Below are 17,573 nucleotides of genomic sequence, written 5' to 3'. Positions count from 1 at the left end.
GCAAAAACTGCAAAGTGTGAACATAGCCTGACTCTGAGCCACCATATTCCTCATTCACTGCATGATCAGCAGATTGGCACATGTCTTGCGCCTGCTAAATCCAGCAAGTAACTGATCTCTAAATAAGAAACCTTGGCTAGCCAGACATTTTTCCTGCACCATCCACTGCTGGCAATATTTATTATTACATGGTAGCCATTCAGCTAATAAACCCCCTTAATGGGAATCTGTCACCAGATATTTGCTTTGTAATGTGAGAACAGCACGATCTAAAGGTAGACACCACCATGTTTTCAGCAATGAATTACTCCCTGGCTATTTGCTCTCATTTTGATAACATTTTTGTTTTTTTTAGGTGCAGATCTACCAGTTCTCAGAATGCTGAGCTCTGTATAAATCCGCCGATGCCACTGATTGTCAGCTTTCTCTGTACACTGGGCAAAGGCAGAAAGCTGTCAATCAGTGTTGTAGATGGGCATATACTGAGCTAATGAATATGGAGGACTGCATGACAGCAGGTTTAGGCCAAGTCAGTAATCCATGACCTCTAGGCAGGAGATCTGTGAATCTCCTGACCTCCTGGTATTCCCAGCTTCACTTTTTATTAGCCAGGATGGCGCAACGTAGTGTGTGCATCATGCCACAATGATGATGCAAGCCCAACGAATCAAAAGGAGATCTCCGAATGTTGTGAAGTAAGGATATTCACAGATCTCCTGTACATCGGTCACAGATTACTGGGCGATGGGGTTCTGTGAATCAATTCTCGCATCTCTTCTGGTAATCTTGTCTTCAATGCACAACAACTATGGAGGTCTGTGGGTAAATGTGCTGCTGCAGCCAGAGGTTCTCTCCCATTGTAGGGCTTATCTGAAGAAGGTCAGAAGGAGACAAAATGACCCATCTGCATGGCGATGCTGCCAGGCTTGAACGATGATTCAGCAATGTAAATCTGGATAAAATTGCTCTTTATTACACGTGTATTCACACAAAACCACATTGGCTCATTCGTAAGGTACATACATGAAAGGCACAGGTAAGTTCCATATTTAAAAGAAAAAAGAAACGTCGAAATGTCTAAAAAGGGATTTTAGTATGTCATTTAAATCATGTATTCATTTCACAAAGTTACAAAATAGCCTTTGTAATTCAGAGTGAATAAATACATGCATGGCTGAAAGGTCAGTAGTTATTAGTATTAGCAACTATCGGTAACAGGTGATGAATGACATGGTGCTGTAGTTTGGAAACCAATAGCAAATTGAGAGTCACACGCAACACACACACAACAAACACTGACACGCTGATAGGATTTGTGGTGCCTGCTGATAATTTGGTAGATTGTTGTGAATTAGACTTTTTTGGCTCCCTCTTGTGGTCACTAGTGATATGACTCTGGGATTGTCTTTCCTCAGTTTGGCACCCACCTGGGTCGTTAGTCCAGGGGTGTTGCTATATAAACTTCCTGAATTCTCAGTCTGGTGCCTGGCATCGTTGTAATCAGTTCCTTTCTGTTTGCTCCTGTCTGCTGGTCCTGGATCTTGCAAAATTAAGCTAAGTCCTGCTTCTTGGTTTTTTTGGTTATTTGCATAGCTCTTATTTTTTGTCCAGCTTGTACTAAATGTGATTCCTGATTTTTGCTGGAAGCTCTAGGGGGCTGGTATTCTCCCCCCGGGCCGTTAGACGGTTCGGGGGTTCTTGAATATCCAGCGTGGAAATTTTGATAGGGTTTTTGCTGACCGTATAAGCCATCTTACTATATTCTGCTATTAGTCAGTGGGCCTCTCTTTGCTAAATATCTAGTTCATTCTTACGTTTGTCTTTTCTTCTTACCTCACCGTTATTATTTGTTGGGGGCTTGTATCCAACTTTTGGGGTCTTTTCTCTGGAGGCAAGAAAGGTCTATCTTTTCCCTTCTAGGGTTAGTTAGTTCTCCGGCTGGCGCGAGACGTCTAGAACCAACGTAGGCACGTTCCCCGGCTGCTGCTATTTGTGGTGCTAGGATTAGATATACGGTCAGCCCAGTTACCACTGCCCTATGAGCTGGTTTTTTGTGTTTGTAGACTTGGTATTCACTTTTGAGACCCTCTGCCATTGGGGTCATAACAGTAGATCAACATTGGTATGTCCCACTGATGTGAAAACAGATTGAGGCAGAGTTCGAAGTTCATGGCGTTTCCATTGTCAATGTCAGCTGGAGCGCTACAGAAGCTTAGAGAGGACATAAGTCAGTGTTGATATAAATCTCTAAAGAAGATGAACTAGGAACACTACCTCAATCTGTGATCACAAAAACATTGATCTGTGAAAGAAATTAACAATGGATGCAATATATCCCATGAGTGCTATTTGTACCATCAGACAAGTAATTTGCCATTTGTTTCTAAATCACAGTACTAATAGTTGGTAAAACAAATAACTACCGACCTTTTTACCATTCATTTATTTATTCACTTAGAATTACTAATGCTATTTTATAACTTTATGAAACGTATATATCTTAAATTTATTTATGCGTACACTTACCTCCAAACCTGTAATCTTATTCCCAACAATCCTTTCAGCATTGCTTCTCTTGTAAATAGTGAACCTACCTAGACCTTTCATGCACGTACCTGGTGAATGAGTTGGTATGGCTCTGAAACGCGCTGTGATAGAAGTGCAATGAAGAACAGTTTCATACAGATTTTCATCATCGAATCGTCTTACCGGTCAGTGAGCAGTGTCTTCCAAGTGAGAAAACCTGACAAAGCACTAAAGGAAATGTTTTTTTTTCCCTTTCTTCTGATGTGATTTGCATATGAATGTAACATAGTCCAAAATCTAGATGTGTAAATGCCTCTATATGTAATTTACAGATGGATGTAAGATGGGCATATTCTAGTGATACTTGGAAGTGAAACAGTTCTATGTAGAGCCTGGCATTGGCCAATCCATATTGCTGGATAAAACTGAACATCTAAAAGTGAATATATTACACAAGGATTTTGTAATAAGTTTCTCAGAAAAAACAACTTCTCAACCTATAGAAACGAGTAAATCACAGCAGGTAGGGTCTTCAGAGGTGGAACTCAGGAAAACAAGGCAAGCAGAAATGGAGCATGCAGAGATGAGAGAAAGTGCCGAACATCATAAAGGTACATTGGGAATACTGTTACTCACTTACACACACGACGGCTTTACAAACTCAACTGAAATCATATTCTTTAAATGTAATTTAGAATTGGCATATGCCAAATTTTTTCTCATTTTTAATGTTTCTATAAAAATGAATATTGCACAGCTTTGTATGATCCCAAATTACTATGTAACGTACCAGCAAAAATTATACAATATAATCATATATTAAGGTATTCAAGTGCAAAAACTTGCAGAATTTTATTGATGTTTTCAATAGATGAAGAATCAAGATTATCTTCATTATCTTCAAATGTGTGCCAAATATCTGGAAACGGTGAAGGAATAAGATGCAGGACTGGAACACCTGAAATACAATATATGTGGTAAGCATATTCATGTGGGGTAGTAATCAGGATTGGTAGTGTTCTACTGTGGTCAGGTACAGAAAGTGAATTAGATATTTTCTCTTTTCGCCACCTATATCTAAAAGCCCTTTAGAAATATGGATTCTTTAGCTATAGCCTTTCAATAGATTTTTTGTTTCTAGTTTATACTTTTTGACAAAATTTGTATTATAAATACATATGCAAATAGCTTCTTCAGACAGCAAGAGGACAAGAAATCTAATGCCACCTATTGGAAATATCAATTCTAAAAGTCAATATTGACCCTTTAAAGGCCCTTGCCACGTGACTTAAAGGGAATCTGTCAACAGGTTTTTGCTACCTCATCTGACAGCACTATGATGTAGGAAACAAGACCCTGAATCCAACGATGTATCACTTAGATTAATGGGTGCAGTAGTCGTGATACCATCAGAGTTCTTAGATTTAATATAAAGCAAAGCTGAGAAATCTTCCCCCGCCCACATCAGGCTCTCCATGTACATATTCTATTGACAATGAGCTGCTTATCACAGGAGGAGGGGGCGTGGTCGGTGTTTGTGCCGCCACCTAGTCACAGCAGTGATAATGTCCTGGTGATAAAACAACAGTACACAGTCTGATAAGGCTATGTTCAGATGTCCAGTAATGATCTTTTACAGTGGATCCAGCAGCAATCCGTTGGCAAAAAAGTTGTGCAAACATCTCTGCCGAATCTGTTTTTTTTTATCACTGAAGTCTATGGAAAACAGATCTGTCAAATAGCCATCCGTTTTCTTTTCTTTTCTAAAGGTTTAGTTTCTTGGTTACTGGATCCGTTACAAATGGAAGAAAACGAATGGCTAATTAATTGATCTGTTTTCTATAGACTTCAATTTTACAAAAACAGATTCTGCAGAGATCAGTTTTTAAAAATGGACTCACAGTTGCGTCGGCACACATTTTTTGCCAATAGATTTCTGCTGTATCCAATCTAACGGATCATTACTGGACATGTGAACATAGCCTAAGTGACACACCGCTGAATTCTGTTTTAACCCCTACTTCATACTGTCCTCGGATTACATAGCAAAAACCTGCTGACAGATTCCCTTTAAGATGAGGAACCAAACCAGAAATTCCATTTGCAGACACATGTTTCAGGAGATCAAACGTGTAAAGTTTCTCTTTACAGATATATGTCTGAGGGCATTTTCCCCTCCAAAACATGTGTCTTCTTGTACGGAAGCACACAAATACATAGTTTAGCATAATAACATAGTTCAACACAAGAACACTGTAAACTAAGGTTTGGTGTTTTCTTAATTTGTTTTTGTTTTGCTGTTTGATATTGTCCATGGAGCACTATACAGTTTATCTCGACTTAAATATGTGCTCCATGGACAATGCTACCAGGTGTGTATTTTGTGGGATGTACAGTATGCATGCCTTGAACAACAGTTTTGTGGTTAATATACAGGTGCTTCTCATAAAATTATCAATATCATCAAAAAGTGAAATTAATTTCAGTTTTTCAATACAAAAAGTGAAACTCATATATTACATAGAGTCATTACAAACAGAGTGATTTATTTCAAGTGTTTATTTCTGATAATGTTGATGATTATGGCTTACAGCTAATGAAAACCCAAATGTCGTTATCTCAGTAAATTAGATTAACAAAAAACACCTCCAAAGGCTTCCTAAGCATTTAAAAAGGTCCCTTAGTCTGTTTCAGTAGGCTCAACAATCATGGGGAAGACTGCTGAATTGACAGATGTCCAGAAGGCAGTCATTGACACACTCCACAAGGAAGGGAAGCCACAAAAGGTCATTGCTAAAGAAGATGGATGTTCACAGAGTGCTGTATCCAAGCATATTAATGGAAAGTTGAGTGGAAGGAAAAAGTGTGGTACAAAAAGGTGCAGAAGCAACCGGGATAACCGCAGCCTTGCAAGGATTGTTAAGAAAAGGCCATTAAAATTTTTTGGGGAGATTCACAAGGAGTGGACTGCTGCTGAAGTCATTGTTTCAAGAGCCACCACACACAGACATATTCAGGCCATGGGCTACAAATGTCACATTCCTTGTGTCAAGCCACTCATGACCAATAGACAACGTCAGAAGTGTCTTACCTGGGCCAAGGAGAAAAAGGACCAGACTGTTGTGTCTAAAGTGTTTTCCGATTAAAGTAAATATTCCATTTCATTTGAAAATCAAGGTCCCGGAGTCTGGAGGAAGTGTGGAGATGCACACAATCCAAGCTGCTTGAGGTCTAGTGTGAAGTTTCCACAATCAGTGATGGTTTGGGGAGCCATGTAATCTGCTGGTGTAGGTCCACTATGTTTTATCAAGACCAAAGTCAACGCAGCCGTCTACCAGGAAGTTTTAGAGCACTTCATGCTTCTCTCTGCCGACAAGCTTTTTGGAGATGGAAATATTCTTCAGCAGGACTTGGCACCTGTCCACACTGCCAAAGGTACCAATACCTGGTTTAAAAACAACAGTATCACTGTGCTTGATTGGCCAGCAAACTCGCCTGACCTTAACCCCATAAAGAATCTATGGAGTATTGTCAAGAGGAGATGAGAGACACCATACCCAACAATGCAGACGAGCTGAAGGCTACTGTCAAAGCAACCTGGGCTTCCATAACACCTCAGCAGTGCCACAGGACGATCGCCTCCATGACATGACGCATTGATGCAGTAATTGATGCAAAGGGAGCCCCGACGAAGTATTGAGTGCATTTCCTGAACAAACATTTCAGTAGGCCAACATTTCGGATTTTAAAATCATTTTTCAAGCTGGTGTTATAAATTTATTGAGATAATCACTTTTTGGTTTCCATTGGCTGTAAGCCACGATCATCAACATTGACAGAAAGCAACAATTGAAATAGATCACTCTATTTGTAATGACTATCTAATATACGAGTTTCACTTTTTTGTATTAAAGAACGGAAATAAATTATCTTTTTGATGATATTCAAATTTTTTTAGATGCACCTGTATATACAGTTAGGCCCAGAAATATTCGTACAGTGACAAGTTTTGGCATTTTAGCTGTTTCCAAAACATATTCAAGATACAGTTATATAAATAATATGGACTTAAAGTGGAGACTCTCAGCTTTAGTTTGAGAATATTCACATCCTAATTGGAAGTAAGGGTTTAGGAATTACAGCTCTTTAATATGTAACCCTTTACTGACATCGGACATATTAGTATGCCGATGTCAGTATCCCCCGCTTTGATGTGGGCTCCGGAGGTGAGCCCACATGTTTCCGGGGAAATGTCAGCTGTTTTGAACAGCTGACATGTGCCCGCAATAGCCGCGGGTGGAATCACGGCTATTAACTAGTCAAATGCCGCTGTCAAACTGACAGTGGCATTTAAATCGCACTTCTGGCCATTGTACCGGTAACCTCCATGAGACCTCTATGGTTGTCAGTGCCGGACTGCTATGAGCGCCACCCAGTGGTCGGCGTTCATAGCAACTCAGCAATTCAGCTACATAGATGCAATCTGAACATCGCCTCTATGTAGCTGAGCTGATCGAGTTGTGCCAGCTTCTAGTCTCCTATGGAGACTATTGAAGCATGGCAAAAGTAAAAAAAAAAAAAGGTTTTTAAAAAAATTAAAAAAATTAAAAAAATATAAAAGTTTAAATCACCCCCCTTTTGCCCCATTGAAAATAAAACAATAAAAAAATCAAACCTACACATATTTGGTATCGCCGTGTTCAGAATCGCCCGATCTATCAATAAAAAGAGGATTAACCTGATCGCTAAACAGCTTAGCGATAAAAAAGTCAAAACACCAGAATTACGTTTTTTTGGTCGCCGCAACATTGCATTAAAATGCAATATAACGGGCGATCAAAAGAACGTATATGCACCAAAATGGTATTATTAAAAATGTCAGTTTGGCACGCAAAAAATAAGCCCTCACCCAACCCAAGATCACGAAAAATGGAGGCGCTATGGGTATCAGAAAATTGCGCAATTATTTATTTATTTTTTTAGCAAAGTTTGGAAATTTTTTTCACCACTTAGATAAAAAAGAACCTAGACATGTTTGGTGTCTACGAACTTGTAATGACCTGGATAATCATAATGGCAGGTCAGTTTTGGCATTTAGTGAACCTAGCAAAAAAAAACAAACAAGTGTGGGATTACACTTTTTTTTGCAATTTCACTGCACTTGGAATTTTTTCCGATTTCTAGTACCGGACATGGTAAAACCAATGGTGTCGTTCATAAGTACAACTTGTCCCACAAAAAGAAAGCCCTCACATGGCCATATTGACGAAAAAATAAAAAAGTTATGGCTCTGGGAAGGAGGGGAGCGAGAAATGAAAATGCAAAACCGAGAAAAGCTCCAGTCATGAAAAGGTTAAAGAGAGGTTAAAGGTTATTGGACAATTATCTCAAAGATCTTTAATGGGTTGTATGGGCTATTCTCTTGTAAATTTATCATCAACTAAGCAGGTAAAAGGTCTGGAGCTGACTCCAGATGTGATATTTTCATTTGGAAGCGGATGCAGTGATCCTACAACATGCGGTCAAAGGATCTCTCAATGGGAGAAAAGCAGACCATCATTAGGGTGACAAAAAAAAAGAAAAAAACATCACACAGATAGTAGAAATGTTAGGAGTGGCCAAATCAACAGTTTGGTACATTCTGTAAAAAAAGAATGCATTGGTGAGCTTGGGAATTTACAAAGGCCTGGACGTCCATGTAAGACAATAATGGTGGATGATCACATTATCTTTTCTATGTTGAAGAAAATCTGTCACAAAAGCCACCCAAGTGAAGAGCACCCTAAAAGTAAGTAGATGTTTAAGTATATAAGACTATCATAAAGAGAAGACTAAGACTTGAAAGCAAATACAGAGGGATAACCACAAGGTGAAAACCATTAATAAGCCTTAAAAATAGAAAGACCAGATAACACTGCCCAAAAACATCTTAAAAAGCCAGCTGAGTTTTGGAAAAACATTCTTTGGACAGATTAAACTAAGATCAACCTGTACCAGAATGATGGGGAATTTTTTTTAGAGAAGACTTGAAATGGCTCATGATCCAAAACACAGCACAGCCTCTGTAAAACATGGTGGAGGTAGTGTGATGGCATGGGCATGCAAGGCTTCCAATGGAACTGGGTCACTAGTGTTTATTGATGATGTGACTAAAGTCTGAAGCAGCCGGATGAATTCTGAAGTGTGCAGGGCGATACTTTCTGCTCAGATTCAACCAACTGCAGCAAAGTTGATTGGACAGTGCTACACAGTACAGATGCACAATGACCCAAAACATACTTCGAAAAGTGTTACCTATTGTTAGAGAGCACATACAAAAGACCCAAGAGGCCCAAAGCCGAGTCTATAATAGAGCGGCCAAAATTAGAAACTTCAACACGGGAGACAGGGTCTTGGTCTTAGTGCCGACAGTTGAAAGCAAGTTTTTGGCGAAGTGGCAGGGTCCATATGATGTAGTAGAGAAGGTTGGAGAAGTAGATCATCAGGTAATCAACCATGAAGACGTAAACCGTACCAGCTGTATCATGTGAATCTACTTAAGTCAGCGCTGTGTGAACAACCTGTGTTAATTATATCAGATTTTAAAAAATAATTCTTGGGTCACACAAATGCCTGGGACACAGGGTTGGGGGTCATCTTGTCTCAAACTGTAGATTGAGAAAAACACCCAGTACGAAATTTGAGCAGGAAGTTGACACAGGCAGAAAAAAATCTATGCCATCGTTGAGTGTGAATGCTTAGCTGTAAAGTGATGGAGAGAATGCTAGGAGACAAAAAGCACAATAGGGTCTTATCCTGATAAGGTTGCAGACTCGCAACATGAGAAAGGTATATGTAACAGCTGCCAGTATTGTTTCTTGTCCTGATGAAGAGGTCATGCAGAACCCTGAAACATGTTGACTTGTAAAACTTGTACTATTAAACTCCTTTGATTTTACCTTGGCCATCGAGCATTTATCAGTGCGCAATTGAATGACACCAAATTTTGCACATCGTTTTTCCTGTGGTATAGCTGTAAAGTGGGCAATAGTATTTTTAAAATATTACCTCCTGGGTAGGAGATTTACGCTTGTGTCAGATCAAGCCCCGCTGATGTGGATGAAACACAATAAGGAAAAAAACAAAAGGTGACAAGGTGGTTTCTCTAGCTGCAGAATTTTAATTTCTCTATAGAACATAGACCAGGGAAATCACAGGGGAATGCAGACACATTATCAAAAATTCACTGCATGATGGCACAAAATGCACAGAACTCTGGTCTGGAGAAGAAGGGGGCTATATGTAGGTGACTGACAGGGAAGATACTGGACGGAGTGTATATATCTCTTTTAGAAAGTTAAGCAGGGCAAGGTTAAAAGCAGGGTAGTACTAGTTGGTCCAGCAGCTTCTGTGCTGAGCCGTTTATTTATAATTGTTCCGGGCCGGGTTTTATTAGAATGATGAGGAGGATTTAGTGGTGAGACTCATCACTCCTGCTCCGGTACAGGATTTTCTGGGGCTTAGCCAGCTCTGTTGACACAGAAAATGCTGAAGGAAAAGCTTCAGAGTTTCATGGCCTCCTGACTAACATGATGTGTTCCTGAAAAGGAAATGTACAGAGGTTAAATGTGCTAAATCCTAAGTTGCTGGAAAGCAAAGCCCTCATACATCCCTGGTAGTTTTAGTCAGGGGTATGGAATGTTAGTTAGCGCCTAGCTGGGCAAGTCTTTGTTGATTTTGGTTTCTTTACTGTCTGTCACCTTTATGGTTGAAAAAAAAAAGCCCCACACTTTCTTTATATGGACAGTAGTATAAAAAACCAAGAAAAATGTATACAATAGGGGTTTTGTGTAAACCTAAGAGAAAAAAACCCTATAAAATTTAACTTTTAATTAATTATATTTAAAATTATAATCCAAAAAATACTAAAAATATAACACCTCCCAATTCTATTGAATGGGGCTGATAATTACTCAACATGGAGTTTATAGAAGTAGTATTCCTATACTGACCCTAATAGAACCCTATTAGGCTGATGACCTGCCTGATAGCGGAGGTTGGCACCCTAAAATTCGATATGTCACCCCCGCTTAACGTCGGCTGCCCCTGTCAGCCCCTATTCTATAATAAAACAAAAATCCAACATGCAAACAATATACAAATTGTATATGACACTAATAAATGTTGGTGGATAGCTCCTGTAGATTTCTATGATGTATTAACTAACAAAATTCACAATGTGGTGACTTTTGGTACTAGTTAGTACACAGGCTTTTTTATCTGCAATATTAGTTTTTCCGATAATCTATGAGGTATACCGCTTGGAATGATCAAGCACAGATGTTGCTGTGGATTAAATTCTGTCAATGACAATGAACTATTAATAATTCCCTTAACCTTTTGGCTATTACAGAAACCTGGATCCAGCATTCACACACCACCGCCGCTGCCGCTCTCTCGTTTGGTGGGCTGAAATTTTCACATACCAACAGACCTGAGAACAGACAGGGTGGAGGTGTTGGTTTGATCCTTTCATCACAATGTGCTTTCCAGGTCATCCCCCCCGCTTCCCTCACTTACATTTCCTTCCTTTGAAGTCCACGCCGTCAGACTCTTTAAGCCCTTTTCCTTGCGAGTGGCAGTTGTTTATCGCCCTCCAGGCTCCTCCCGCCAGTTTCTATCCTGTGACATCCCCACTCTCATCATGGGAGACTTTAACATCCCTATCAATGATCCCCTCTCCCAATCTGCCTCTCATCTTCTTTCTCTAACTTCTTCATTCGGCCTCTCACAGTTTACTAATTCTCCTACGCATGACGACGGGAATACTCTAGACCTGGTTTTCTCCCGTCTCGGCTCACTGCACGACTTTACTAACTCCCCTCTCCCGCTCTCAGACCACAACCTTCTTTCCTTCTCTGTTAAGAATTGTCTCCACACCCCCACTTACCACACTTATCGGAATACACATACCATTAATACCCAGCAGCTTATGGGCAATCTCCACACATCTTTAGCCCCCATCTCCTCCCTCTCCTGTCCAGACTTAGCCTTGTCACACTTCAATAATACACTGAAGAATGCCCCAGATGAAGCAGCACCTTCTACACGCAGAAAGACCCGACACAGACAACAGCAGCCCTGGCAAATAATGCAAACACGCTTTCTTCAGCGCTCCTCAAGGTGTGCAGAGCGGCAGTGGAGAAAATCTCTCTTAGCAGAAGACTTCATCCACTATAAGTTCATGCTCAAAACCTATAACTCTGCCCTTCATCTGGCCAAACAATCCTACTTCACCACCCTCATCACCTCATTATCCAACAACCCAAAACGACTTTTTGAAACCTTAAACTCCCTCCTGAAACCTAAAGTACAGGCCCCCATCACCAACCTCAGCGGTGAGGATCTTGTCACTTATTTCCTAGAAAAAATCAACCACATCCATCAGGATATCTCAGCCCAATCTCCTCAGTGCCTGGATCCCCTTCCCTGCCACCCCTCAAGCTCACTAGACATCTTTGAGCCTGTTTCAGAAGAAGAAGTTTCCAAGCTCCTCGCTTCTGCTCGGCCTACAACCTGCAACAGTGACCCCATTCCTTCACATCTCCTGCAGTCTCTCTCACCAGTGGTCACCACTCACCTGACTAAAATATTTAACCTCTCTCTTTCTTCAGGTATCTTTCCCTCCCATCTCTAAACTCCTGGAAAGCTTGGTCCATTCCCGTCTATCCCGCTATCTCTCGAATAACTCTCTTCTCGACCCCTTACAATCTGGTTTCCGCTCTTTACACTCCACTGAAACTGCCCTCACTAAAGTCTCTAATGATCTAATAACAGCTAAATCCAAAGGTTTTTGTTCCCTGCTGATTCTCCTGGATCTCTCTGCCGCATTTGACACTGTGGATCACCAGCTCCTCCTCACTATGCTCCGCTCTATAGGCCTCAAGGACACAGCCCTCTCCTGGTTCTCCTCCTACCTCTCTGACCGCTCCTTCACTGTATCTTTTGCTGGCTCCTCTTCCTCTCATCCCCTTACTATCGGGGTTCCGCAGGGCTCAGTCCTAGGCCCCCTCCTCTTCTCTCTATACACTGCCCCTATTGGACAAACAATCAGCAGATTTGGGCTCCAGTATCATCTCTATGCTGACGACACCCAATTATACACTTCCTCCCCTGACATTACCCCTACCCTAATTCAAAATACCAAGGATTGTCTGTCTGCTGTCTCTAACATCATGTCCTCCCTCTATCTGAAACTAAATCTCTCCAAAACTGAACTTCTTGTGTTTCTCTCCTCTACTAACCTCACTCTACCTAACATCAAAATTACCCTTGAGGGTTCAACCATAACTCCCAAGCAGCATGCCCGCTGTCTTGCGGTCATATTCGACACCGAACTTTCCTTTACTCCCTATATCCGATCACTCACTCGGTCTTGTCACCTGCATCTTAAAAACATCTCCAGAATCTGACCGTTTCTCACCTTTGAAACTGCTAAGACTGTCACTCTTATTTATTCTCGTCTGGACTACTGAAACTCTCTTCTGATCGGTCTGCCTCTTACCAAACTTTGTCCTCTCCGCTTCAACAATGCCTCCATCTTGTGCCAGTCATTACACTGGCTACCCATTCGCTACAGGGTCCAGTATAAACTCATCTCTCTCACTCACAAAGCTCTCCACAGTTCTGCACCGCCTTATATCTCCTCTCTCATCTCTGTCTATCGCCCTACACGTGCCCTCCTTTCTACAAATGACCTAAGACTAACATCCCCCGTAATCTGAACCTCGCACCTCCGTCTCCAAGACTTCTCTCGTGCTGTGCCAGCTCTCTGGAATGCACTTCCCCAGACGATCAGACTGATACCCAGCCCCGACCTATTCAAGCGCGCTTTGAAAACTCATCTCTTCAAACAAGCCAACCTACTCAGTAAACTAACTTTGCCCTGTTCCCTCCTTCCAAATATTATTCTGAATCTGCACCGTACTATTCATCTGTCTCCACACCATGCACACGATAACTGCACTTGATACTTGACTATTGCACTTAAACATATGGGCTGATGACCGGTTATGCAGCTTTATATGAAAATCCCTATTTACTATAATTGCCAGACCTGAAATAACAAGCACTTTTCACCTATTGTGTCCCCCCATTTCCTTGTAGATTGTAAGCTTGTGAGCAGGGACCTCACCCCTAATGTCACTGTTTAAATTGTCTTGAGAAAAAAAGAAAATTGGCTGACAGCACTCACTTAGTGGGGCGCCCGTGTACGGTCCGGGGAACCTTCCAGGACAAGTAGATACTCCAAAGAAAAGATCACAGCGCTCCATCCAGGTGTAATGGTAAAACGAAAGGTAGCTTTATTATGCCATAAAAGAAGCAACGTTTCGACCTAAAGTAGGTCTTTATCAAGCTTGATAAAGACCTACTTTAGGTCGAAACGTTGCTTCTTTTATGGCATAATAAAGCTACCTTTCGTTTTACCATTACACCTGGATGGAGCGCTGTGATCTTTTCTTTGGAGTGTTTAAATTGTCTTAACTTGTATTGAATTTCTTGTCTGTACATGTCCCCGCTTAATTGTAAAGTGCTGCGGAATATGTTGCCGCTATATAAATAAAAATTAGTATTATTATTATTATTAACTAATACATTAGAGAAAGCTATCCAGTTGTTAGAATTATTCTCTAACATTTAATTTATTAGGGATACCCCTCTTGGGGGACAAGCAGAGATGCTGTTATATACTGATTTTTTGTCAATGACAATGAGCAAATACATTACAATGTGTTCCAAATTATTATACAAATTGAATTTAAGTGTCATAAAGATTTAATTGTTTTGTTTTTCAAATAAACTCGTGGATGGTATTGTGTCTCAGGGCTCAATGGATCACTGAAATAAATCTTAAACACATGTGATAATTAGTTTTTCACGTGATTCTAATTAAATGAAAACTACTTAAAAGTGATGTTCCACCTTATTAAGCAGGCCACAGCTTTCAAGTAACATGGGAAAGAAAAAGGATGTCTCTGCTGCCGAAAAGCATCAAATAGTGCAATGCATGGTCACGGGATGAAAACATTAGATATTTCCTGAAAACTTAAGCGATCATCGTACTGTAAGATATTTGTGGCTGAATGTGAGCACAGACATGTTCGTGCTGATAAAGGCATAATGAGGAAGGATTCTGCCAGGCAAGTTCATCGGATTAATAGAGCAGCTGCTAAAAAGCCATTACAAACCAGCAAACATGTATTTGAAGCTGCTGGTGCCTCTGGAGTCCCTCGAAACTCAAGTTGTAGGATCCTTCAAAGGCTTGCTGTGGTGCATAAACCTACTATTCGGCCACACCTAAACAGTGTTCACAAGCAGAAACGTTTGCAGTGGGTCCAGACATACATGAAGACTAATTTTCAAAAAGTCTTGTTTACTGATGAGTGTTGAGCAACCCTGGATGGTCCAGATGGATGAAGTAGTGAATGGTTGGTGGATGGCCACCATGTCCCAACAGGGCTGCAGCATCAGCAAGGAGGTGGAGGAGTCATGTTTTGGGCCAGAATCATGGGGAAACAGCTGGTAGGGCCCTTTAAGGTTCCAGAAGGTGTGAAAATGACCTCTGCAAAGTATATAGATTTTCTGACTGACAACTTTCTTCCATAGTATAAAGAGCAGAAACGTGCCATCAGGAGCAAAACACCTTCATGCATGACAATGCACCATCTCATGCTGCAAAGAATACCTCTGAGCGCTGAGTCATTGGCTGCTATGGGCATAAAAGGAGATAAACTCATGGTGTGGCCACCATCTTCCCTTGACCTCAACCCTATAGAGAACCTTTGGAGTATCATCAAACAAAAGGTCTATGAGAGTGGGAGGCAGTTCACATCAATACAGCAGCTCTGGGAGGCTATTCTGACTTCATGCAAAGAAATACAAGCAGAAACTCTACAAAAACTCACAAGTTCAATGGATGCAAGAATTGTGAAGGTGATATCAAAGAAGGGTTCCTATGTTAACATGTAACTTGGCTTGTTAGGAACTTTTGGAGTTAAATAGCTTTTTTTGTTCAGTGAATATGACCTCCTAATGCTGCAAATTCAACAAATGAGCATTTTCAGTTCTTTAAAACATATCAAATGTTTAGAAATTCGCCTGTGCCTAATTATTTGGAACAGTGCATTTGAGTTTTTATTCATTTTGGAGATTATACGGTTATCATTGGGAGGTTTCTTCAATAAAATTCGATGTATACTCTAACGAGTGATGACTTTTATTAGACTGTCAGTCATTTGCACCGACCATTTAGGAAAATCCGAGAAAAATATAATTTGCATAATCATTTGGAACATGGTGTAGAGAAAGCTATGTAGCTGTTATCCATTAACACATAGCTTTATAACTTATGAGATATATCCCTCTGAGGGTTACAAGCAGAGACGTTCTATACACTGTTAGTTAATACATCATAGAAAGCTGCTATAGCTATCCACCAACATTTATTAGTGTCATAGACAATTTGTATCTTGTATACATGTTGGATTTTTGTTTTATTATAGAATAGAGGCTGACAGGGACTTAAGGAACAGCCGACGTTGAGTGGGGGCGCCATATCGAATTTTAGGGTGCCAACCTCCGCTGTCAGGCAGGTCATCAGCCTAACAGTGTTCTATTAGGGTCAGTATAGGAATATTACTTCTATAAACTCCCTGTTGAGTAATTATCAGCCCCATTAAATAGATCTAGGAAGTTATTTTTGTAGTATTTTTTGGATTATAATTTTAAATATAATTAAAAGTTAATTTTTATAGGTTTTTTTTCTCTTTGGTTTACACAAATTTATATGGACCGTGCCTGCCTAGGTCACTGCCACGATGTCCTACAATGCACCACCACTTTACTATATATATATATATATATATATATATATATATATATATATATATATATATATATATATATATACATATGTACGTACATACACATATATTATATATATATACATATATATATATATATATATATATCTATAATATAACGCTGGGAGCGTCACTCTGTCCGAAGCCTTTATAGACTGCGCAAGCGCAAGCGCCGGCGCAGTCTGGACCCCACAGAGCGACGCTCCCAGGAGATCGCGGTATGCGTAAGCGCTGAACGCACACCGCGATCTCCAACAGAGAAACAGGGACGAGCCAGGAGGCGGAGGGTGAGTATACTTACCTGTCCCGTTCCACCGACGCCATTCCGGGCCATGACTATCCCCCTGCTCCCGGAATCGGCGCCTGCGCAGTCCGCGCTTTCCGGCGCCATTTTCTTGAAGACACATTGCAGTGTGTCTTCAAGAAAATGGCGCCGGAAAGCGCGGACTGCGCAGGCGCCTTGTCCGGCACCAGGAGGACACAGAAAATCTGTCCTCCTGGTGCCGGAAAAGGCGCCTGCGCGGTCCGCGCTTTCCGGCGCCATTTTCTTGAAGACACACTGCAATGTCTTCAAGAAAATGGCGCCAGAAAGCGCGGACTGCGCAGGCGCCGATTCCGGGAGCAGGGGGATAGTCATGGCCCGGAATGGCGTCGGTGGAACGGGACAGGTAAGTATACTCACCCTCCGCAAGTAACAAATTGCTGTGCCATGAGGCTGTGGCACTTCATGCCACAGCTATTTGTTACTTACGCCACTTACGTCCACAGCCACCGCACCCACCACAGCCACGCACAGCCGCCCACAGCCACACCACAGCCGCCGCACCCAGTACAGCCGCCGCACCCAGCACAGCCACGCACAGCCACCCACAGCCGCCGCACCCACCACAGCCACCGCACCCAGCACAGCCATGCACAGCCGCCGCACCCAGCACAGCCGCCTACAGCCACGCACAGCCGCTGCACCCAGCTCAGCCGCCCACAGCCAGGCACAGGCGCCTACAGCCACGCACAGCCACCGCACCCAGCACAGCTGCCGCACCCAGCACAGCCACGCACAGCCGCCGCACCCAGCACAGCCGCCGCACCCAGCACAGCCGCCGCACCCAGCACAGCCACCCACAGCCGCCGCACCCAGCACAGCCG

At 41.7% G+C, this 17,573-nt stretch overlaps 1 protein-coding gene across 1 annotated transcript in view; it reads right to left on the bottom strand.

Moving 5' to 3' along the window:
• Positions 1-3,057: 3,057 nt before the first annotated feature.
• Positions 3,058-17,573, bottom strand: part of QPCT (glutaminyl-peptide cyclotransferase) — a 187,299-nt gene continuing 172,783 nt past the window's right edge. The window contains exon 7 of the mRNA XM_077289129.1: positions 3,058-3,484. Within this exon, the coding sequence (XP_077145244.1) occupies positions 3,339-3,484 (146 nt within the window). The 3' untranslated portion in view covers positions 3,058-3,338. The remainder of the gene's footprint in view (positions 3,485-17,573) is intronic.

Source organism: Ranitomeya variabilis, chromosome 2 (assembly GCF_051348905.1).
Source record: "Ranitomeya variabilis isolate aRanVar5 chromosome 2, aRanVar5.hap1, whole genome shotgun sequence".
Classification (NCBI taxonomy): Eukaryota; Metazoa; Chordata; class Amphibia; order Anura; family Dendrobatidae; genus Ranitomeya; species Ranitomeya variabilis.
The sequence above is the reverse complement of the archived record's forward strand: the minus strand, read 5'-3'. Positions and strand labels throughout refer to the sequence as shown.